This window comes from Brachycentrus maculatus, unplaced genomic scaffold (assembly GCF_059751285.1).
Source record: "Brachycentrus maculatus isolate JH-2025_06_01 unplaced genomic scaffold, ASM5975128v1 h1tg000334l, whole genome shotgun sequence".
Classification (NCBI taxonomy): domain Eukaryota; kingdom Metazoa; phylum Arthropoda; class Insecta; order Trichoptera; family Brachycentridae; genus Brachycentrus; species Brachycentrus maculatus.
In genome coordinates this window covers 238,540-263,057 of record NW_028281083.1, presented here as the reverse complement: position 1 = coordinate 263,057, position 24,518 = coordinate 238,540, and the positions used below count along the sequence as shown (strand labels likewise).

The following is a 24,518-nucleotide window of genomic DNA, read 5'->3' as shown; positions in this document are numbered from 1 at the left end:
AATTATAATGATAATATGTAATAACTTTTTTGTGATTATTAATTCAGAGACACTGTACACAAAACTGAATATAATTCCTATTCAAATTTTCTACAATTAAATTACATGGGCTAATGTTGAAGATTTGTGTAGTGCACAAAATAATAATAAATTTACATAACAACTTAAAATAATCAATCAATATTATTTATGTAATGTGCATATTTAAACATGTAATAATTATCATTGATATCATTTGTTTGATAATATTTCCATCACGTTTGGGAGATGCGGCTGATGTATATCTGAATTTTCGAAGATTTCGGATGTGCTCCATGTTATTGGAAAACTTTGTAGCTTCTGTAATAAACCCTTTCGTATTTATTTATTTATAAACATCAAAGTATTATATATCAAACAATTATATTTTTAATTCCATTTTATGTAAAAAAATAACCACATAGTTTTTTTCCACTTAAATTTTATTTGACCAGTGACCAGGTTTAATCGTAACCGAAATTATCAGACAGGTCAGACCAGCATGATGATGTGGGTTAAGACGAAACCCTGGTCAAATAAAATTTATGTGGAAAAAAACTATACAGCTGTTATTTTATTATACTAATATAAATGCAATTAAAATTCATATCTAATTGCTATTGCATGTAAGCTTGAATTTTTCACAGACGACTGAATTTGTAGCATCAAGTGAGAATATATGCTTTCTATGTATGAAATTTGTTATAGCACTACAGAAAAAATCATTAAATGAATTTTGGAACAAAGAAAAACAACTAAAATTTGTCATACTGTCATTCAATAGAATTCCGTAGACAGGTTAATTCCACATGTATGTACATTCTCAGTAAAGTGCAATTTTTGCCAAATAAATTGAACTTCACCTATTTTGGTTTGATTTTGGCTGTTAAACCTCCGTTTCTATGGATTTTTTTTATTATTAAAACTGTTTAAATCTTTACTAAATTCTTGTCAGACTCTTCAAGTTCTTGAATAAATATAATGTATTAGTTTCTTGGTGTAACATATAATTTGGCTACATTCTGACAGAACGGTGCTATTCACTTTTTAAATGCTAGTATTTGTCTGCAATTTACATTTAAACAATTAGAGCAAGCAGCTTCTGAATAGCTAGCTACCAATCGGTTGAGCGTACGACATCACAAAAATATGTATTCGTAGTATAGTGGTTAGCGCATTAAGGTAGCGTGCTGGGGGTAGAAAAGGAGAATAGTTGCAATAGCTAGGGGACTCGGGGTTGCATATCCTTTCTCATACTAGCATATGTAACTTGGACACTGCTTACGTGTATGAGTACTTTGAGGAAGTTAGAATTAGATAATTCGGTAAGTAAGAGGTAGAAACGTCAAACATTCAGGAAAAAAAGGCTACCCGTTATTTGGAAATAAACATAAAATTAAACTGACGGCGAATTGTCTCTGTTAAATATTGGACATTTAAGATTTCCAATTGTTTACCTTGTACCTACCGAATTGTATCTACGTAAGTTTGATTGCAGTTGCCATACACTATGATGACCACTGCCGTATCTGCCACCGCCTGGGAGACTTGCTCTGTTGCGAGACGTGTCCCGCCGTGTACCACTTGGAGTGCGTGGAGCCGCCACTGGTGGACGTGCCGGCCGAGGACTGGCAGTGCGCTCTGTGCAAGGCGCAGCGCCTGTCTGGGGTCACGGACTGCGCCCCCGACGCTGAGAAGCAAGGCCTGCTCTGCCGACACGAACACATCGGCTTTGACCGCCACGGCCGCAAGTACTGGTTCTTTGCCCGCCGGATATTTGTGTGAGTATTTTCAGTTGACCTTTTTTATTTAGTTCATTTACTGGCTTTTAATTTGATTGCTTACGCTACTATTGAAGAAATAACAAACACATATTCGATCTTTGTATTAGTGTATATGGGTTTTAAGGCAGTAATTATGCGTCTATTTGGTTACTATGTTTGTCTTCTTTTGGATTCACCTCTCTTTGAAATAACATGCTCCTTTTGAAAAGAGACTATGATTAGGTAGAGATCCTTAAAAAAAAACACTAATCTATTTGAAAAACAAAAAAATTTTTTTTTTAAGCTTTAATCATTTGAGGTTAAAAAATGTATCATCTTTTGAAGTAATGTTAATACTTACGTTTTGTTTTACTTTGATCTGTAGGGAAGCGGAAGATGGTACCGTCTGGTATTATTCTACAGTCCCCCAGTTTGAGGAATTGTGCCTCGTTCTGGATCAAGATGAGATGGAGGCACCTCTGTACAGAGAGTTACTTGACTTTAAATCCGAGATTTGTCGGCAAATGGAGTTGACGGAGAAAATCACAAATCAGTTGAAAGGCTCCAGGAAGTCTTACTTAGAGTTGGAAAATGCTGCGATATTGCGCTTGCAAAAGGAAAGGGCCGAGAAGAAAGAGCGGTCTTCTAATGATCCTAAAGCTGATGAGAAAAATGATGGCACAACTGATGATCCCACTGTTGTGGAATCAGAAGTAACAATTGGCGCAGCCGGTGAAACACCCGGCGCTAATTCTGCAGCTGATGATTTAAATGCTTCGATGTCTTCTATTTTTGATGATGATAAAGAAGACACAGATGTCGACATGGATGATCCCATGGCGCAGAAAAAGCTGGCTAAAAATATGTTGACGAGATCTAAAACCGGATCGCTTACTCCAAAATCTTTCAGCGATGATCCCAAAAAGAAAAACTTGAAGGACGAAGACAGATTGATAGCTGAGAAACAACTCGAAGGTGAATAATGAAACCCTTTTATCAGATTATGCCTTACCCCCGTCTACTGAAAACACTTAATTCCATCCATTGTTCCCTTTTTACAAGCACTTGATATATTTTCTTACTTTTTACTTCTATATGTAAATGCCCATACTTTTTTCTCTGTCATTTTCTTTCTTCGGCTAAAAGAATGAAGTTTTTTTACTGTTTAGGCTGGTTTTAAAAATTATGATACGCGTTGCAATAATAAAACCTTTAATTATTGGTACATATTATTTTTTTGAATTTTAAAAACTAATCATTAACAGAGATTTGTAAACTTCCAGGTTTAGACAGTCAACGTCTAACTCGTCTGAAGGTCAACCAAATATCTTCAGGCACTTTGACATTCAGGTTGGGGAATGATAACGGCTTTAGGAATTATGTTAATCAATACACAACCAATAACTTGGCGCTTAATAAACCTCAGAGGAATGAAGACCGAGACAAGAAAAGGCACTTGGCACACAAATTCTCATTATCGTGCGTACAAGATTTCAAGTGGATCGGCCTTTTGAATGGTAACATCTCCTATTTTTCACATTACAAAATAATTGTTTAGTGAATGCAAATGCATTATAAAGTGGGATAAACATTTCAGGCACTCGACCACTTCTGATTAGTACTTTGAAGCAAACCCTTCTTCAGCTGGAGAGTAACATATCCAGCCCCTTTATGCATCCTAATTGGACTCTACTCAGGAAACCTTGGCTCCAAGCCGTGCAAGCTTGTAGCATACCTCGAGATTTTGCGCGTGCAATGATCGTCTTGCAGGTGAGATGCGATATTATTTCTAAATCTCAACATTATTTTTGTAGTGTATTTCAATTTCCATTCATTCCGTAATTTAACTTCAGAATTCCCATTCAAATAATATTCACTTCCGATTGGCAACACATTTCCAAATAGCATGTAGATAATATGCCATCCCTGCGGGTTGATCCTGAACGCTACATGTATGTAGATAAATAGAGTGTTGATAATTTGAACTTAACTCATTGAGGACACATTAACTGATAATTGGAATTGACAACAAGTAAGTTATATTTTGGCATTCAGGGTTGACCTGCCGGACTGTACTGTTCACATGTTGCAAGTTCAACTTACTGATGTTCTGTTTGCTTGAACCGAGTGCTAATTCTGTATAAAACACTTTTTGATTAGGCGTGCATTAAGAGTGTGGCGTTGGTTCCTGTGTGGCATGAACAGCTCGGCCACGTGAGACTTCATCGCCTCACTGCGGCTGAACGCGAGGAGAGAAAGAAGTTGGACAAGAGAGAGAAAAAGGAGAAAGAGGAAGAAGAGGAAAGGAATAAAATATTGTTCTTTGTGAAGTACGCAATGCCTTTGAAGCACCAGGTTTGTGACAAGTCATTAACTTTATGGTATTCCACTGTCAATATTCAGTAATTGCACATGCTTGACTTCCAAATATATTTTAGGTTTGGAAACAAAAAGGCGAAGAATACAGAATTCACGGTCAATGGGGATGGCTGTGGAATTCGGCAACACGCAAGTTCCGGAATCCTCCCAAACACAGAATAGGACTGAGTGCTGGTCCGTATAGAATTGTGGTTCAAGTAAAAGATAAAGATTCTGCCAAAGTTTTTTCCCTAGAGCCTAAAACTTACCAATTTTTACTGACACAAGTGGCTGAAAAGGGTGTCAATAAATCAGATATGCCCAATGGTTAGTATCCATTCACACTTGCCATTATTTTATTTCATGTTTTTCTTCTTTATGTTAATTTTTGAAAATGTATTGTTTCTAGTTCCTTTGGATTTCAAATCTTTGAAAATTGTTCAACCACTTCAAAATTTTGAAGAAATTAACATTGAAAAAGCTCTTAACACAAATGCTCGCATACATTATCCCAAAGTTGGGCGTAAGTCTCGTTTAGATGATATTTTAAACCGTCGCTTGCAATTAAAATTAATTGAAGAGAAACAGTTTGAAGCCAATTCATCGGTGCCAAAGGAAGAATCTGACGTGAAACCGGACGAGGATCAGACTATTGACGTAGAGAATGATGAAAGTGAAGGAGATTTGCATTCCATTACTGTTGAAGGAACGACTCCCGTAGCGTCCGGAAAGGAAGTTCTCGCCAGTGTTGCCAAGGAGATCCAATCGGTCAGGCAGCAATATTCCGATTCCGTACAGTTAGCCAAAGGATACAAGTGCTACAGTCGGGGTTGTAATGTAAACAATATAAGTTTGTCGCAAAATGTCTCTCTCAATTGTTATTCTCCTCTCTGTTTACAAAAAGCCCGATTACGAAAAGAACTATTACTTTTGCTTAAGAAAGTCCAAAGTTCTACGTCAAACAATAATCTCAGTTCTTTACCGGCTCTAGTCAGTGCAAAAGATTCACCGAGAACTTCCATCCTAGAACAACATTTAACTTCCAAAATGGAATCTCATTCTGAAGATATAATTTTGAAAGACTTGTTATCCGCAGTGGCGTGTGCGCAAGATTATGATGAAAATTCTTCGCAAAATATTAACATTGTCAAAATTAAGGAGGAGTCCAGTTCATCAGACATCCTGACTCAGCAAATAAAATCCGAATCCAATAGCGGAGTGAAGAATGAAATGGACGATTTGCAAGTCAAATCGGAAACGACATTAGAAGAGTCGGCTGTTCCTGCAGTGGGTAATGAAATGGAGCTAGAACAGTCCATGATTTCAGAAACTGAAATTGGTCCACTAGAATCTCTCCAGGGTGAAGAAACAGAACCTAAAACTGAAAATGTCGAGATGGAAAAACGCAGCAAAAAAGACAGAAAGTCTAAGGACTCAAAATATATAGTACAATCTGAAGAAGACATTAACGAAGGGGGTGATCGACCTCCGATTCCTAAGCTCCGAATATCAACGAGAGGTCGCTCATCTAGAGGTAATTCTAGTACTGGGACTAATAGTGTTACAACACGTTCTGCCAATGCTAAAGAACAAGCTGAAAATAAAGACACCGATGGTAATGGTAACATACAAGCACCTAAATATGTTTACAAACCTGCATACCGCGCTCTCGTTAACAGACGTTTCTTCTCCGGAAGGCCTCTGAAGAAAGAAGAGCTGAAGGTTAAGTCTGAATCTGCAGCGGATGGTTCTATCAAATTGTATTCCGTTTCAAATCCTGCGGGAAAAATATATCTAAAGAAAGTAGCAAATCCCATCACGGATAAACGTAAAAAGAGAACGCCAGTTAAATATCCACTCACTTCGACATTCCATACTAGGAGCAAAGCCAAGAGCATTATGGTGTTGGCGTCTCACGAATTACGCAAACTCGCAAGACATGCGGGCAAGTTGCAAGTGATGGGTTTCAATCACAATTCCAAACCCAATACCAGTGTGTGGCCTTACCCTTGTTCGAGACCTATTTTTAAAACTTGTTGGTTGTACCGAACGATAAATCTAAACTCATTGTCGGCAGTTTCCTTACAAGTCAGAATTCTTTGGGCCTGCGTTCGATGGGATGATATGGCTATGAAACCGTCAAACAACGACGGCAAGCATCAAATCACGACCGAAACTGAAATTATTTCTTTGGAACTCTTGAAACACAGACACATCGGGCAGTTTATGGAGAAAACACAGTACCTGCGTAGAAAAGTGGTTATACCGTTAGAAGTACCGAAGACCATAAGGGAAGTGACATCTATTCGTAGTGGTCTCCGCAAACGCAAGAGGGCTGAGTCTCCGCAGAGCATGGAGCCGCAAGTCAGCGAGGAGTGGGTGGATGAAGACAAGCTGGAGTTGTGGGAGATTAAGCAGTACGGAGAGAGAGTGGAGAGAGCCGTGCCCATCACGAGGACCACTACAGGCAAGTTGCCGCCCAACAGGGCTAATCAGGAACCCAAAGAGAATGCCATAGTCACCACCAAGGCTTCGGCTCAAGAAATCAAAGAAAAAATGGAACAGCAATTGAGAATGCAGAGAGCAGCACATCAGCAAAAGAGAGCTCTTGAATTAACGCAAGGTATGTTTTTTTTACTCTATTATTGTATAAGTTAATTAATAATCATCTCCATACAAATGCTACTATAATATGCTATATAAAATGCTCGATAATCGTACTATTGTTTTAATTTTACTATTTACGTTTTAGTTAATCACTAGTTATTTTATACAATTAGTTTTTAAAATAATGTTTATACTTTTTTTTATTAAAATTTTACTCAGTGAATACCACTATTTTTTAAAATCTACTTGTGACACGTGTTTCTACAGTGTTTGAAAATGATGCGGAATGCATCGAAACACGTTTCACAATTTTAAGAAATAGTGGTATTTACTATGTAAAACTTTAATTAAAAATGGATAGTTTTTACCACAAAGTGACTGCCGAATCAATTAATGAAATTTATAAATTTTGTTGAATGTTGTAATTGGATTTTTTTAAATGTATTTAGTTAGTTAATATAAACTCAAGTTAAGTCAACCAATCCAGGATTAAATTTCTGCGGACAAAACTATTTCTGGGGGTGATTTTTTTCTTTTTATAATTTTTTTAGTTAATGCTTTAAACAACATATTTTCTTGAATAAAAAATTAATGTTAATGAACTTTTACAATATGAACATATTTTTCCAAAATTTTCTTTAATAAATTAGTAATAATCATATTTTTTTTACAAGCTAAACAAAAAATGGACAATTCCGATAAAGGTATGGTTTAATATTGTTGAATTGTTGAATGGTTTATATGTAGTGGAACTTCTCATAACGAGCGATGTTTCGCATAGCGAGTAACAGGAAAGGCAATATGTATAAATATTTTTTTATATTTTTGTTATAGTTACTGGACCGGATGGAACTGTCAAACTTGTTAGTAAAGTTGGTACTCCCCAGTCTGTTGGAAAGTCTGCACTCACTTCCTTACTCACGTCTAATACAGGAGTGGGGAACACTCCCACCGGTAATAAAACTGTTATAGGCACGAGAAGAATATTAATGACAAAAGGGGTCTACACTACAAAGGCGGGGAACCAACCCGGTATCATTCAGAAGTCTCAAGTTCAACAATCCAACAGTCCCCAGCAGTCTCTCATAAAGGGTACCACTACCACTCCTAAAGATGGACCCCAGAAAGTGCAGATTATTCGAGGACCAGATGGAAATATCACCGTGAGGGGACTTATTGCCGGTCAGCAGCTTGTAGAAACACCAGATGGAAAGCTACATGTCATAGTGTCTAATCAACCCGGAGCCACTCCTGTGGGAGGGCAGGTCATAGCCACTGGAGGAGCTCCTCCTACTCCCAAGATAGCGGTCACCCCGGCTGTCAAACCCCACACTAAGGCTAATAATCCCACTCCCGTATCCAACAAGACGGTATCTGGAACACCTGCCAACAAAATTGTAGTAAAGGCCGCACCCAGGGTCATCAACGCTCTAGACAAGCAAGGCACACCCGGCACGCAGAGAATCATCACACAGGGCGGGCAGCAGATCCTGGTGCAAGGCGGGCAGCAGATCTTGGTGCAGCCCTCGCAGCACGTGGTGATGCAGGGCCAGCCGCGCCTCGTGCAGCAGCCCTCGCTGGTGCTGCAGCAGGGCGCGCGACCCATGCAGACCGTGGTGGTGCAGGCGGGCCAGCAGCTGCTGCAGGGCCAGCTGCTGCAGAACAGCGGCCCCATCCTGCGGCCCGCACAGCCGCACCAGCAGCCCGGTCAAGTGCAGATGGTCAACAGGATCATCACTTCCGGCCACCAGATAGTGGTGAACAATCCCACTCTGGCGCAGCAGCTCGCCGCTGGCAAGTTGCAGTTGGCCACCATCAACGGTCAGCAAGTTCTCATTCGGCCTACCGGGAATAACCAAGCTCAGATAGTGGCGCATATCACTCCGCAAAATCAAAACTCTACAGTCAATCCTCAAAACCAAATTGGGAGTCCTCAGATTCAGCAGAATCAGGCTGTCACTCCTCAGGGAAATATAATCCAAAGCCAGCAACAAGTGGTGCAGCCCCTTCAAGTGGCCGTGTCTCCCGTGAAACAAGTGGCTCCTGTTACACCGGTGCCCTCCTACCCTGCGCCCGTCTCTGTCCCCGCGCCCCCGGCTGCCCCCCTGTCGGAGGAGCAACTCATGGAGCAGCGTCTGCTGGTTGGACAGCCTCCTGGAACTGTCATCAAAACTGTTACTGCTCAGGTAATTTTCACTCGTATCATAATGTTCAACATGATAGATTACTTTTTATTAAAGAATCAAAATTGTCATTTCAAAATTTCCATAACGGTTTATTTCTGTTGTCACCAAGTTGAATGTTAATCAGATTGTTATCTTTCTTTCAGGTTGTCCAGTTGGATGGCGGGCCACGTATAGTTCTCCAAGGACTTCAGGGAAACTCTCTCACACAGCAGCAATTGGCCCTTGTCCAACATCAGGTCAAACAGCAACTTTTAAAAGGTATGTGTGTTGTGCGCCCCGCAGGACATCAAATTATTACTTCATATTCCCGAGTTTCAAATCATCTAGAGTAGAGAGAGGTACTGTTGGTTCTATTGACAGTATTAATTGTCATTTCAGCCCAAGAGACCACGGGTAAACAGGGCATGTTGGGCCCCACCAAGCTGTACCTCGCCGTGCAGCCTTCTCAGCCCGTCGCCCCCGTCACGCCCATAACACCAGTGACACCCGCACCAGCCATGACTCATAACTCTCCGCCACCGCTCACACCATCGCGACAACCGCAACACAATCAAATATCGCAGGTATTGTTTTATTACTATTAAAAAAATTACTTCCTTTTGATACTGACTTGACACTAGAACACCTTCTGTCTAAACTTTTATAATACGTTAACTGATTGTAAAATGTGTGTGTAAATAGTGCTACTTTACTTTGTTCCATCCAAAAGCTGGAAATTACATTAAAGGTACCGCTTCCTACTGGCTTTGTCTCGTACTCGCCATTTTGAGGAAGTCAGCATCTAGAAACATTAAATCAGAAACCTGTATGTTAAAAACAAGTTGGAGTTTTCACCAGTCAGTTTTCAACATTAAATTTAAGTCATTTTTATGAAGTTGTGGGACAGCTGGGTCAGGTTTTGTTTGTATAATTTCTTGATTCTTGATGGAATAAAGTGTATAGCTTTAAAAAATTTGTGTTACCATGTATTTTTCATATATCATAGTCGTACAGGAGAAAGTGACCAAGTGCATTTTTTACAAAAACGTGATTATTGACTATTTTATATCTTACTAGCTTAATATTGCCCTGAAAAAATCCCAAAGGATTTTAAACTTGAAAGTATAATATATTGACTTGTTAAAAATGACTAACTGCATTGATGTTTATTTTCTTGCCAAGCCAAAGTGAACATTGGCCCTCCTGAACATTTTACGTTTTGTTAGTTGGTCACTTTCTCCTGTACGACTACGATATATATAAAAAATATCTCGTTAATATGGTCTTTTAAGGTACACTAAAAGCTCGTCAATTCGTAATTGACGGGACCAAATTAAAAACATAATTTGAATTACAAATAAGCAATTTGGAAAAAAAATATCACTTATTATCCATCGTAAAACTGAATGACAAAAGTTTTTTTTTATTATAAATGATAATTTATTTATCTAATAATTTTTAAAACATTGTCTAAATTTAAAAAAAAATGTAATATGATTGTGACCAATTTCAAAAATATGAAAATCTTAAAAAGTAAGAAAATTAGTCTGAAATGATGTTAAATTGTATGATAAATATTTTTTCTATCTTTACTTATTTTCATTTCATTAATTTTTTAATTTAAAACTTAAAAAAAACGTAAATGTTAAAAAAAATCTATTTACGTTTTTTAAAGTTTTAAATAAAAAAAAGATTTTCAAACAAACTTCCTGAAAAACTTTCTGAAATAAAAAAATGTTAATAAATATATCCGTTAGGTATATTTCCAACTCTGGGTACCTAAAATGGGAGCATTAACAGGAGCTAACATTCCACCTCTTGACAGAATGGGCATTTCCTCGTTCCAGGTAAATTGGTCATTCACTTACTGAAGCGCTGAAACTGCGCACACCGCAATCTGTCAGTTAAGCTGACGAGTTAATTGAATAAAAATTTTATGAAAAATTTTTGTATTGAAAAAACACAATTTTTATTTATGCATTATAAAACTTTTTAAAGTTATTGATTTTAAAAAAATAATAAAACTGTAGGGACCACAATTTTCGATTTTTTTGAAAATTGTAAATATCGTCGTTCGAATTAATGAGCTTTTACTGTATTTTTCATGATATCCAGATCAATGTTGGATCTTCAATATATTTGTGTGTGTTAGGTTGAGCTGTTGAATTTTTGGTAATAGGGGTCTGTAACGCTACCTTTTGAATTACTATAATTGTAAGAAAATCCAATACAATCAGTACTTTTGGTCCTCTATCAGAACACTCAACAGAAAATTCAAACCCTGGTTGAGGACCAAATACGCTATTGACTTTTTTGTCTATGTGTAGCATGTAAATCTATATGGCACCTTTGAAGATCTTTTATTTTTATTTTTAAAGGAATAACCTGCAAAGCGTTTATTTTAGATGCTTGTCTGCAGGTAGGATAGTAAGGATAGGGAAGGTGAATGTGAAAAATACATCACAAACACCCAGACCAATTGAAAATAAATCTTTCTTGAATTAAATTTGCAATTGGCGGGGATTGAACCCACGCTGTATTTACTCTATGTATTTTAATATATAAATAAAATGAAATCTCCATACATCAACAGTCCAGGCTTAGTTGTACCGTTGCGTAAAAATGACTTATATACCAAAGAAACATGTTCCTTAGACCATGTAAGTAATTTATCAATATATTTATTTAAAAAAATGTGATATAGCTTGTAGTAGATCAGGGGTATCCAACAATCAGATTCCTGTTGATCAAATAACACCAATTGAGCCTTCTAGCATAAAAATGATTGTGATTTTTAAATTTAATTTCACTAGATATTACATGCACAGGTGTTGTCTGGGGATAATTTTTATGTAAGGAGGACTTTATCAATCATATAATAAATAATTGGAATCTAGATTGACGCCCTTGTTGTAGGTAATAAATATTTCATTCAGCCGTTATCGTACTGACAACCATAAAAGGTGTTGTCATGAAGGAAAAGTAATAATTACTGAAAATCTATTGCAATGATGTGTATTTAGTTTAAGTTATTGTTAATTTCTTCAATTGTTATACTTTTTACCACATAAAATAGTCACATGGCGTTTCTGGACTATATTCAATACAATAGGTTCAGCACTAAAGATGGTTAAATAAATACATATTTTATTGGTTTAAAAGTAAAACTAAAAAAACTAACAAAAGGTACCCACCGTCTATGTGGCATATGAAGACTTTTATGCATATTTGAAGTGACAATATGTGTTAATGATATCATGCTGCATATGTGCTTGTGCACTATGCCATAATCATAGATTTTTTGAAAAAACACCAATATTTTTAACAATGTCCATTAAATTAATGTTGATTTAGATATATGAATACTTTAATATTATTCAGAACAATAATAAAACTAACCATTAAGGGATTCTGTAATACCCTTTATTTGATATAATAAATCCAAAAAAAATGCTTTTATAATTTTTGATAACTAGTTCCTACGATGAAAGGTTTTGCTGAAATTCAAATTTTTACTAATCATATCTATTTATTGATATGTATGAAAATTAGGTTTGAATGTGGCTAAAAGGATGAGAGAAATAACCCGAAGAAAACAATTATGATTTAATATGAACGCCTTTGTGATAAATAGCACTATTTTAATGTTTTTAAAAATTATTACACGGAGATATTAAATCAATCTCCTACGTATATCATGTTTCAAATATTAGAACTTATATGCAGAAAGAACTCATCACAATGAATAAGAGTTTACATCAAAAGCTTGTTGATTCAAAATTGGAATAGCGAAATGAAAAATATCTCATATTGGCAAATTATTTTCCAAATGCAAAGTGATCATGCGAAAGACATAAATTTTTTAATGAAATTCTAATTATTTGTTTGAGATTTTTTTGTTACACGCATATTTATGTTTTCTCTCTTTGTTTTTCATATTTTCACATACGTATATGCTGTGAACTGATAGATGTTATTGTCAAATTGTAACAAGATAAATGTACAATATGTAGTTGTTATTTCTTCAAATTGATAACAAATGTCATAAAGCATCGCCGTATATGTATTTTTTTTAATATAGTCATCGAAGAAGAGTTTTTTTTACAATTTTATTTCATTGCCTCACATTACATTTAACAAAAATAATATACCTGTGGGTTTGTTTATCAATTTTTTAAAAAGGATAATCTAAAATGTTAATCATGCATTATTATTAAAATGGTTTGGATGTATGTATCTGATATACAGATCTATTCAATGACATTCCAGATTTACAGGATTCTAATAAATATTAATTTATTGAGATAGCCGATGCGTACTATGAAATCACGGTGGACTTTGGTGCACATAAATTTTTCTGTATGGATATGTAATTTCAAATAATTTTAGACTTATCAATAGTAATGACATATTTGAGAAGTAAAATTTTCAAAATAATAGGGACAATCATGTATTTTTTAATTATAAGATAATTTAAAAAAATTATAATGGAAAATCTTTCATTGTCATTTATTAACAAAAGTTGATAATATTGACCCCGAAATAATGTAGGTAATATTTGATTGAAAAATTAACATAAATTACATTTATATCATACTTTGAAATTAGTATCATGTGTTTGAATTTGACGTGAAACTTAACCAAATTGAATGTTTTATACTTGCATATCCTATTTATTGTTTCGGCATTAACTTTGTGGTAAGACATGTTACAATGATTAAAGAAAACACTTGTTTTTTACCACTTGAGTTTTATTATAGACTACATGTTTCAGTTACTATACAGACCTGAATGATGGAAGTTTAACGTCTGAAACATGTAGTCTATAATAAAACTCAAGTGGTAAAAAACAAGTGTTTTCTTTAATCATTCTAGCATATCCTGTCGTTAATTTTGATTTTTTTAGCTAAACCCTACTCTTTGATTTAGATAAAAAAAATTATATACTGTTTTCAATCTATATTGTTTTCTTGATTTTAGCTTAAAAGTTAACAATTTACGTTCTTCTTTTTTGTTTGAATTTTGGAATAAATAATTCCAAAATCTGCTTTATGGTTGTATCAACCGTGTTTTGGTAAAAAATAATAGTTTAAACATAACTAAAATTAGAATTAATAGATTTTCTGTTATTTCTATTATATTTATTATAAATATTTATTTCCTTTCATTAGTATAATATATTATCATCAGTTTAAAAAAAAATCCTATTGTGAGTTGACATACCTAATTTTAATGTGAATAATATGAATTTTCAAGCTTGTAATTCCGTATGGCCTGAAGTGATGTAATATATCCATATATTACATCACCTCAGGCCATATTATGTAATATAGTTTACCCATAAATAGTTATAAACAAGGCAAAATTACATACTTTTCAGTAAATACTTTTTTTCTTTAAATAAAGTATAATATTTAAAATTTGTTGTATCTTCAATATGGAAATAGTTTCTTTGGAAAATAATGTAATGTATAAATAAGTATTTTCTGTAAAGTAAATATTTTGTTTTATAATTTATTTTATTAAATTCCATATTCTATAAGTAAAAATCTTTTAAAACATTCTTCACAGTCAAGGTTCTGATGTAAAACTTATGCCACATTTACACACAAGACAATCCAGTCCAGTATGATAGGCCATTGGCCTTGTGCAAATAGCCATTCAGTGATAACGAAATCCAATGAACTTGAATACTTTATGTTTCGGATTCAGTATCCTCTCCCACCATTCGCTCACTATATCGGCTTGTCTAATGGCCTTTTGTAAATGCACATTCCTAGGCTGTTAGCGAGACAGTATATTGTTGGTTGTGGGCGCATCATCACCAATATGGATTATAATAATATGGATAGACAAACTAAAACATCAAGAACCTACTTTGGTCAGTGAGTTTGATTTTCAAATGGGAGTGCCCAGTTTAATAAAACAGCAAGGCCAAACAAGATCACAAAAATGTATGTGGATGGTATCTGTGTGGAAATCTCTGTCTCTTTCTAGCATATTAACATATACGGCGAAACCCCTATTTTATGTTTTAAGGTACTAAAATCTAAATGGAAGGAAAATGCAAATGGGGGTATTGAAAAAACATCTCTTTAAATGTTATCTTTTATTTTAAAAATCGTGTAGATTGGTTTGTTGCTGTTTTTGTGTAATTCTTTTTCAACTCTGTATATACATATATATTTCACGCCATCAATGCTTCAAAATAGGGTTTAAGACCATCAATGTACTTTATTGTGATCTATCCATTTATTTGATATAGTAAACCCTCGGATATTGAGTCAATTTGCGATGAGCAGCGCCCTTTTACGAATGATCGAACCACCGACGGGAACACAATGACAAACCATTGTTTTAAAATCTCTTCCAGTTTGTCGTACTGCCCTGACTTATTGACAAGCACATGCAACTAACATATTTTGAATATTTTGGACATAAATTGGAAGAAAAAAAAACCTAAAAGCGGGTAATAAATGGAATAAAATATATCAGAACTAAAATGATTACACGCAATTGGCGCAAAAATGACATCTGGGTTTCACTGTAAATTGATTTTTGATTGGCAACACTGAGAAACCAACCGGAAATAAAATTTGCGCCATTTTTCCCGTCATAGTACCTCTACTAATAGAGCTCAACTTGCATCATATGTAACTGTGAAGTATTTAGACAAACTGCTTAAGCTATTTTAAGCCTTTTGTGTGAACATGACATCTTGAAATCTATTTTGCCTATGGCCTGTCCTATTAGATTGTCTTGTGGAATGGACTTGTGTAAATGGCGTACTGTTTATGATGAAACTGCCTCTGTAATTTATTGGTTCCTTTTTAACATTAACAAGTAACATTTTTTTGTAAATAAATATTGTCTTTTGTCTGTGACATATTTGGATGTGAATTTAAAATTGTAAATATATTTGTATATTTTAGTTTTTTAATGGCCAAAAAAAAACAATTTCATGATTTGGGAAGCAGTTTATTAATTTAATGTATATTTGTGCAATCTAGTGTTGTCAGACAATGTGTCATCATGTTGTTATGAATCTTGTCTCAGGTGCTGCTAGCTTTACGTCTTATGTTTATTTTTTAACATTATCCATATATGTATTGTGAACATACTGCAAAAAACCTGGCATTGTCAATCTATATAATTTTTAGACAAGTTTATTAAAAGTTTAGAAAAGCTTGTTTCTCAAAATCAATTTCGGTGCTTTTCTGACATTCAAGTCAAAGTCATTTTTTCCAAGTGTAAAAACATATTTTATAACTTACAAAATATTTAATGATGTCAACTTGATTTGTCTTGATTTTTTTAGTTTTTGTAGTATGGTGACAATACAATCACAATTCACAGCTACTCTTGACTCAACCTTATATCTGCAATAACTAGTTTTTTGAATAAACAAAAAATCTTCAATGCATTCTTAAATGAAATTTGTTTTAAACAATCGATAAATCTTTTTAATGTATTTTTACAACAATACGGGGTATGTCCATTAGATTGTAGGTATTAAAGACTTGAATAGAGATAATGTATATACATAACTAAAAATTGCATAAGCGGATACAGTTTTGAGTCAGAGTAAGATCAAATTATCCATTTCCACTTTATCCATAGTAAAATGTGTGATACATTTTATAAATGTAAATTATATATGATGTCAAAAAAGTAAATATGTAAATGTTATTGAAAACACATGGCAATTTTCAAGTGAATAATTTTGAGCTGCTATATTTTTTTAAAAGTAAAATAAATCAATATTTGAACAGTAAAATATATATCACTGGCCTAGTGTGCAAAACATCTAACTCCCTATGGTTTCTTAGAAAGCTGGCTTAGGTGGCAAAATTCTGCAAAGAATAATCTGGCAGTGTCAAATAGATGATCGACTATGAAGCTGGCTTCCATTTCCGCGATAAATTGATTTTCAGTTGATCTGGGAATTTGTGATTTGTTATATCCAGATTTTCTTTTCTCACATTTCTTTACAGCGAGTGTCTGCAATAATCTTGATGTTCAGTACAACGAGAGTTTAGACATCTATTCCTTTGATATATGCCTCTATAGGTGAGAGTGATAAATGCCTCCATATTTATCATTCATTCTCAGGAATGTGTCACTCTGCCCATAATGCAAGGCATCATAGTAAAAGTCCACATTTTGCGTGCTATGAGCATAAAAAAGTCTCCTTAGCAAATGTTAGGTGGTTTCTTTGGGGGTGATGTATTTTAATTATTTTATAACAAAGGAAGAGAGAAATAACGCATTTTACAAAACAGAAGCACATTGTCATAATATGCTTACATTATTTGAATAGTATAAAGATTAAATAATTGGGTGCTAAATAAAAATAAAATCGGTCAGCGGTATGAAATCATCCTTAGATAGAAGAGTATTGTATGAAGATACCAAATACTTTGAATAATAATCATTTTGTATTTTATCAAAAATATTATGTCTAGATATTAATTCTCTCAAAATGATTTGCTTGTAGATTGTTTTGTGTCTGATATAATTCAATGCATTTTTCCCTCATTGAATGGGTGCGAGGCTTTGCAACATTCTAGAAATCCTAGTATCTCGATGTCCATCATACATGGATACATCAGGTTGTGATGTAAAGTACGGAGCTGTCGTGTTTGTGTTGTGCTAAGAATATGCCATATTTGTATTGTTAAATGTAAGAAAATTGTTTTTCTTCGTTCCTGGCTGTTGAATGCAAATACCACGGAAAGAACTAACCTGTGTATTCAACAACTTTTGCATTTTTTCAATTTACATTTTTAGTTTTGTATGAACAATAAACAATTTTTACTAACAATACATGATGGCGTTTCATTACGAAAACCTTTTTTAATTTATTCTCTTATGGTTTTTGTTTTTAGTGATTTTTCTGTTCTTTGCACAACACGACACGCAGTTCTTTTCTTTTCTCCTTGAAAATGACCGATATTTGACTGAGTAATATATTTATTTCTTCTTAAACCAAATGTTTACCGTACATCTTGCGAAAACATATTCATGATAATGATTTTGCTGTATTATTAATGCCTTAACTCTTTTTATATCTTGTCACTCAAATAGCAGAAGAATCTTTATAATTTTTTCCAACATTTATTATTTTGATTTTATGATAATTATTTCGTTTATCTTTTTGTAACATTTCCTAAATTCCTACATCCTTAATAATATACTACTTACTTTGATACCATAAGAGTAAATATATTCCTTCCTTGTCCAAATATCTTAAAAGGCTTATAACTAAACGTTTACATGTGAATTATTTTTCGAGAAACAACACTTGCGCAGCGGATAAAGTCTGAGAAAATCGATAAAGCTTTTAATTTAAGTGTATACTGTTATTTAAAAAAAAAAGTAAATATGTAAGTGAAAATGATGGGGGATATTTACAGTTTTCAAAGTGATTCTAAGCTTAAATAAGTGTTTAAAGTTGTGTCCATGAACAAGTGTTTTTTCTTAAATAAGTGATTCTACAATATTGTTTGGTGACCTCTAAATTATCTTATCTGAACTAAAAATTTGCAACAAATAATGAAAATTGACATTTGGATTGTTCATTCAATATATGCATATATGTATTTCATTCTTTTCATTTTATAATTACAAAATGCTTAAGATATTTCGTTTGTCACACATATAACATATATTGATCAAGTGCAATATTGCCTCGAAGTTTAACCATTTACCATTAATACAAATATAAAACACTTAAAACAAAATAAAATGTAAGAAAAGATATGTAACATACAAATAGAATGCCATATAAAGAAGCACATCATACATTGGAGGCCGTGCTTGTGGCCGCCTAGCATATTATAGACCCACAACTTATAGCACAGATACCAACAGAAAATACTTAGCAGGAAAATGTAATCAAAATTACATTTCACCGTAATCTTTAGATACAAAGTGATACATTTTACAATTAACTATTGTTTACCCGTCGTTCTCAAATAATTGGCTTATCTCTTGTAGGATGAAGAAATGAAGCCTGTACCGAATGTGCCTCAAAAACCAAAAGCAGTCCGACAAGTAACTCTCGTGAATGGGTCGGACGGTTTAGAGCCCCCGGCACATATAATACATAAACCTAAGCTAGGGTCTCCTCAGACTAAACCCAATATTAAGGAAGCTACTGACGCAGAGTCACTCAACGAGGCAGAACCCATCGTGCCTCCTGGATCAACTAATAAATTTGTCATCACGCCAGATTATATTCAGCAAAGTAAGTTTACACATAATCCTTCTAAACACTTTCAAATTATGTAACAGATAGATAATTAATGTTCAGATGTAACACGTTAATGTATATGCAGTCGAGGGTTTACTCTGTTCTACACGGAGACGTTGTTATTTGTGCGGAAGAGTTTTAAAAAGGCAAAGAACAAAAAAATTTTTCTTTGCGCAGATGTTTCAAGAATAGAAAAACCCTGTCTTATTTTATAATTAAATTCTTGGGAAAATAATTGGAATTGATTAATACCATTCGTTACAACAAATTATTATTGGTTGTTTGTTTTGACGCAGGTTAATATCAAACTTACCAAAATTAAAATTCAATATAAAGATCGAGACACAGATTATACACAGAAGCGTCTTGTAATGCCCTTTATGATGAAAACAATGTTATATTAAGCAATTGACATTTATATATGGATACAAAACCTTATAAAATGCCATTGTGTATAGGCGATTGATACACAAAGGCGATCGATATAGGTCATCTGGAATTGACATATTTATTGCCAAGATATGTTTATTTACTAGAGGTCGTATTTTTTTCTTCTTTAGCCATCAAGAATGCTTTAAAGCAAGAAAACCTCAATCCCGAGATAGAGGAGAAGTTGCTCCAGTTGCAGAGGTACCAAGAGAGGCAGATGAAGCCCGAGACGGCGGCCGCCCCCCCTCCGCAGCCCTCCCCTCCCGTCCCTGCGCACCTGCAGCCGGCGCCCGCCCTGCCCTCCCCGCCGCAGCCCCCGCCGCCGCCGCCGCCCCCGCGCCGCCGCCCTCCGCCCCGACACGACGACGAAGAGTGGATCGAGGCCTCGCCTAAGAAGAGACAGAGGTCTTCTCATCACATAGATAGGTCAGACTTCATTCCGACTAAATTACATTAAATCAATTAACGTTGCCGGCAGCGACGAATCATACCTCAAATTGTTAGGACAGTAACTCAGATTGTAATAACTATTAGCTTAATATGTATTTGGCTTATTCTTCCTACTGTTGACATATGTCTCAACGATCTGGAAGAAAATTATCATTTTATTCTGCATCTCGCAGGTTTTATATGTGGGGATTGTTTTAGTAATATGTCCAAATCTTATGATATAAAATTAAGGGAGATAAATTAATATGGATTTAAGGGATGGATATATTGAGTTATATTATAGATATCTCAACTGAGATGAATTTATACATTTTTTCTAAAATTATAATAGAAAATAATTTTTTTCTGATGGTATTGGATTAATAGAAGGTATGAAAAGATGCATTTGAAGGTAGTGTGGATGGCACATCCACTCATCTGATTACTGAGATGTTTTTGTATGTACCGTGGAACGGGGCTACTTGAACTTTGATGTGTTACTTAAGACCAATACAAAAAAAATCATTTTAATCTGTATTTGGTCTATAATAATGAATGTATCGTGACAATAAGTGTCACCTGTCAGGGAAACAATGAAGAATGTCGATACGTTCATTATTGTAGACCAAATACAGATCTAAATATTTTTTTGCATTGGGCCCAAGTAACAAATCAAAGTTGACATCACACACACACACACACACACACATCACAGAATATTGGCTTTCAGGCATGACTATGCGGAGGAAAGCAAACAACCCTCGGGTACGGGCCGGTCCCGCTCCCGCGTGGTGCGTCCCCCCTCCCCCTCCCCGCCGGGCCCTCCCGCGGCCGCGCCGCCTCCCTCGCCGGGCGGGGAGGAGCGCCGCCGCACGGCGCACCACTCCAAGCTGCAGCTGCTGCTCTACCGGCACAAGGAGATGCTCAAGAAGGACATCATCAAAAAGAGGGGCCTGCTTGAGAAGGAGCTGGGGATCGAAATTCAAGTATGTAGCTCCTAGATTCACCATATGAAACCATATGTGTCCGTATAATAAAGATTCAGAAAAATTTCCAGGTCAATTGATCGAGTATTTATAGGTCCTTGCAATAATTTTTACTCAATGTGTATTAATAGTTCCATTCTAAGATCCCGACAACAGATGTTTTAATACTATTGGCAATTTGACTGGCAATATTAGTTATGAATCTTGATTTTTAAATGAAATATGTGAAGGCGGGTAGATGGACATTGAAGCATAATGTGTATAATTGACAGAAGGAGCTATCGGCGGAGTTAGCCCTACGCACGCGTGCTGAGCGCAGCAAGCAAGATGAGGTGCGCGGGAGTGGAGAGGCCAGGGGGCCGGGCGGAGGAGGGCCGGCGGGGCCGCAGCCCCCCGCGGGCGGTGGAGGGAGCGCACGCCGCCGCACCGCCTCGCAGCAGCAGCACTCATCCCCGCACTCGGCCCCGCTGCATCCCGCCCCGCCTCATTCAAACTCCAATTCGCGCCCCTCGAAGCAGCGCAGTAAAAAAGAGAAACTACTTTGTATCTGCCAGACTCCATACGATGACAGCAAGTAAGATATATTTTGGTCAAAATTAGTCAAAAGTCGTATGGGATAGTTATAAATAAAGTTATAAAGAGCATGATTATTCAATGTATTATCCCTCTATAGCTCGAATAGCAACTTCAAATCTTAGTTAAGTCATGGTCTCCGAATGCTGCCTCAATAGAAGTCCACAATGATGTTACTTATATGTTATGCAGCGACATTAATGACAGTTATGGAATTAAAACAATAAAAATAAAAGAAATGTTTTATTTGTAATAAGATGATATTCACATGATTTATTTTTATTTCGTGTAAATTATCCCTCGATCTTGTATTGACTAAAATGCTACATTTAATTTTGATTTACTATGAACCGGTTGTATCTTTCAGATTTTATGTTGGTTGCGAACACTGCAGCAATTGGTTCCACGGAGAATGTGTCGGGATAACAGAAGCAATGAGTAAAACGATAAACGAATTTGTCTGCACCGAATGTAAACACGCTCGTGATACTCAGGAGTTATACTGTCTTTGTAGACAACCCTACGATAACTCGCAGTAAGTGCCAATTTATCATAGCTAAATCAGATCGATGCTTCAGATCAAATTACACATGATGTAATGAGATGAGGAAAACCATTACTGCAAGCAATTTTAGGAAATCCCAATACTACCGCATTATACTGAAACAACATAAAGCAGAATCTTGTATGAAGTTGAAATAATTTTAAATAATTTAAGGGTTGTCATATTTTAATGCATACAGTAAAGTTTGTTAATTCATTGTTTAAGATACCAAAATAAGAGAGAAAAAAATCCTCCTTTTCCACATACAAACGTGCACGTTTTGGATGGGGTGATGTTTCAGGGTTCACAAAAAAAAAACAAGGAACCCTAGCGTGAAATACTGGATCCGTCGGATCTAATGTCATGATTTATAACAGTATCAGATACATTTTGGACTGTATATTAGGGATTCCTTCAGGGTTGTTCGAAAATTTTGTTCGTTGCCGAGTGTTTATTTAAGTCACAGCAATAAAAATACTAAATTTTTAATAGTATGTTAATCATATTTGACTATAGATAATCTGATTTTTTTTATATGGTTTACTGTATTTATTTTATAAATATTTCATTTGTCAGCAAAGAGTTAATTGCAAATTAAAATATTCAAGTATAGTTAAGTTTAAATGTTTGTGAAAATACTAATTTGTGATGCTCCTTAAACCACACATATCCTAATAAATATCTTGTTATTTTGCAGATTCTATATTTGCTGTGACCGTTGCCAAGATTGGTTCCACGGCCGTTGTGTGGGAATACTTCAGTCGGAGGCGGACAATATTGATGAATATGTGTGCCCCAATTGTCAAAAAAATAATTCAGTCAATTTTGCGAATATGAAGGATTTAACTTTGAAAGATTTTGAAAACCTTAAGAAATTAATTAAACAAATACAGATGCATAAAAATGCTTGGCCGTTTATGGAGCCCGTGGACCCTAGAGAAGCTCCTACATATTACAAAGTTATCAAGGAACCTATGGGTAAGTTTAAAAACAAAACTCGTAACTTACTTATGATTTCTGATTTCCATCTAGTATTCAACTTTTTCTTTGTATCTAGTTTGTATCTAGTTTCCTAATTTTTTTTAAATGTATTGGTAAAATACCTTTTTTAAAAAATAAATAAAGTAGTGATACCTAACCATCTGCAGGGTATAATTTTGCATTGATTTTTTCATTAAATGTTTGTTGTGGGCATTAAATGTGTGTTGTTTGATGTTTTCAAAACATCGTTGTGGGCACCAAATTTTTGTTGATATTTTCAGTTAATAACAAAATTCTAATTATTGTTGATTCAAATTGGGCTGTAGTCCCATGGTTAGTGCCGCAGACTCAGTCAGAATTTTAGGTTCGAGCCCTTTCTACCATAATTTAATTCTTTGGTATTTTATTTTTACTAAAGGTCTGCTTGATACGGAAACACAGCATTAAATAAAAATAATTATCATATTACAAGAATACAAATGCTTACTTTTATTAAAATAACAAGCTTTTACTGTATTATGAATTTGTCGACTGACTCCATTTTTCATATTATGTTTCAGATTTACAAACAATAGAGAAAAAGATAAATGAACAAACGTACAACATGCTGAGTGAGCTGATAGGCGACATGACGAAGATATTTGATAACTGCAGATATTTTAATCCCAAGGATTCTCAGTTTTACCGGTGTGCTGAAGGATTAGAAGCATTCTTTGTACAAAGAATTAAGTATTTTCGAGAAAAGCTTTTTGAAGCAAATCAATGATAATGTTAAGGAGGAAGTTTTAAAAACTAACTAGATTTTTTTTTCAAATCTAGTGATAATTTAATCTCAAGAGTATATATTAAATAAACTATTTAAATTGTATTATATATTTTTTACCAAATGTAAACTTATGCCATTTTAGTTTTAATGTAAATATTTCATTCAAGAGTAATTGTTTTGGTAATGTATATTTTATACTAAGAGAAAACAGCTAAAATATGTAATTATTTTTAAAGCTTAATGTTTAAGTATTTTTATAGTTTCATTAGTTTGTCTTGTATTTATCTAAGTTTGCTGAGTAATTATGTTGTGCAAGACGCTTTTAATAGAATGTTTACTATTGAATAAGCTAGACACAATCTAAAAAGTCGTTTTTAAGTTTAATTTATATATGTGAGAGGGCTTATTCAATCATTTTTAATATTAAAATATTTTTTTAACCGCATATGTCGTTCCTCTTTATTTAGGTAAACTCTGCTATTTTCAACAAATCAATATTCACATTTAAAAAAAATCCACAATACACGATCATTGTTGATTTTACAGAACAGAAATTACATCTATGTTTATCTATTGAATGGAATATTACCTATTTAACTTGTATATAACTCTTTGATTTGAGTGCCAAGTTTTTTCAAAAAAAA

The 24,518-nt window shown here is 34.7% G+C and overlaps 1 protein-coding gene across 2 annotated transcripts in view; it reads left to right on the top strand.

Moving 5' to 3' along the window:
• E(bx) (nucleosome-remodeling factor subunit NURF301 E(bx)) overlaps positions 1-24,518 on the top strand; it is a 27,269-nt gene extending 2,751 nt beyond the window's left edge. For both annotated transcript variants that reach the window (XM_088268881.1, XM_088268880.1), the window contains exons 2-18: positions 1,517-1,799; positions 2,167-2,756; positions 3,065-3,298; positions 3,379-3,551; positions 3,942-4,136; positions 4,220-4,466; positions 4,549-6,762; positions 7,581-8,932; positions 9,076-9,190; positions 9,311-9,495; positions 18,911-19,160; positions 19,727-20,021; positions 20,755-21,010; positions 21,283-21,584; positions 21,951-22,118; positions 22,825-23,105; positions 23,669-24,518. In XM_088268881.1, coding sequence (XP_088125007.1) covers positions 2,249-2,756; positions 3,065-3,298; positions 3,379-3,551; positions 3,942-4,136; positions 4,220-4,466; positions 4,549-6,762; positions 7,581-8,932; positions 9,076-9,190; positions 9,311-9,495; positions 18,911-19,160; positions 19,727-20,021; positions 20,755-21,010; positions 21,283-21,584; positions 21,951-22,118; positions 22,825-23,105; positions 23,669-23,874 — 6,981 coding nt within the window. In that variant the 5' untranslated portion in view covers positions 1,517-1,799; positions 2,167-2,248 and the 3' untranslated portion in view covers positions 23,875-24,518. The remainder of the gene's footprint in view (positions 1-1,516; positions 1,800-2,166; positions 2,757-3,064; positions 3,299-3,378; positions 3,552-3,941; positions 4,137-4,219; positions 4,467-4,548; positions 6,763-7,580; positions 8,933-9,075; positions 9,191-9,310; positions 9,496-18,910; positions 19,161-19,726; positions 20,022-20,754; positions 21,011-21,282; positions 21,585-21,950; positions 22,119-22,824; positions 23,106-23,668) is intronic.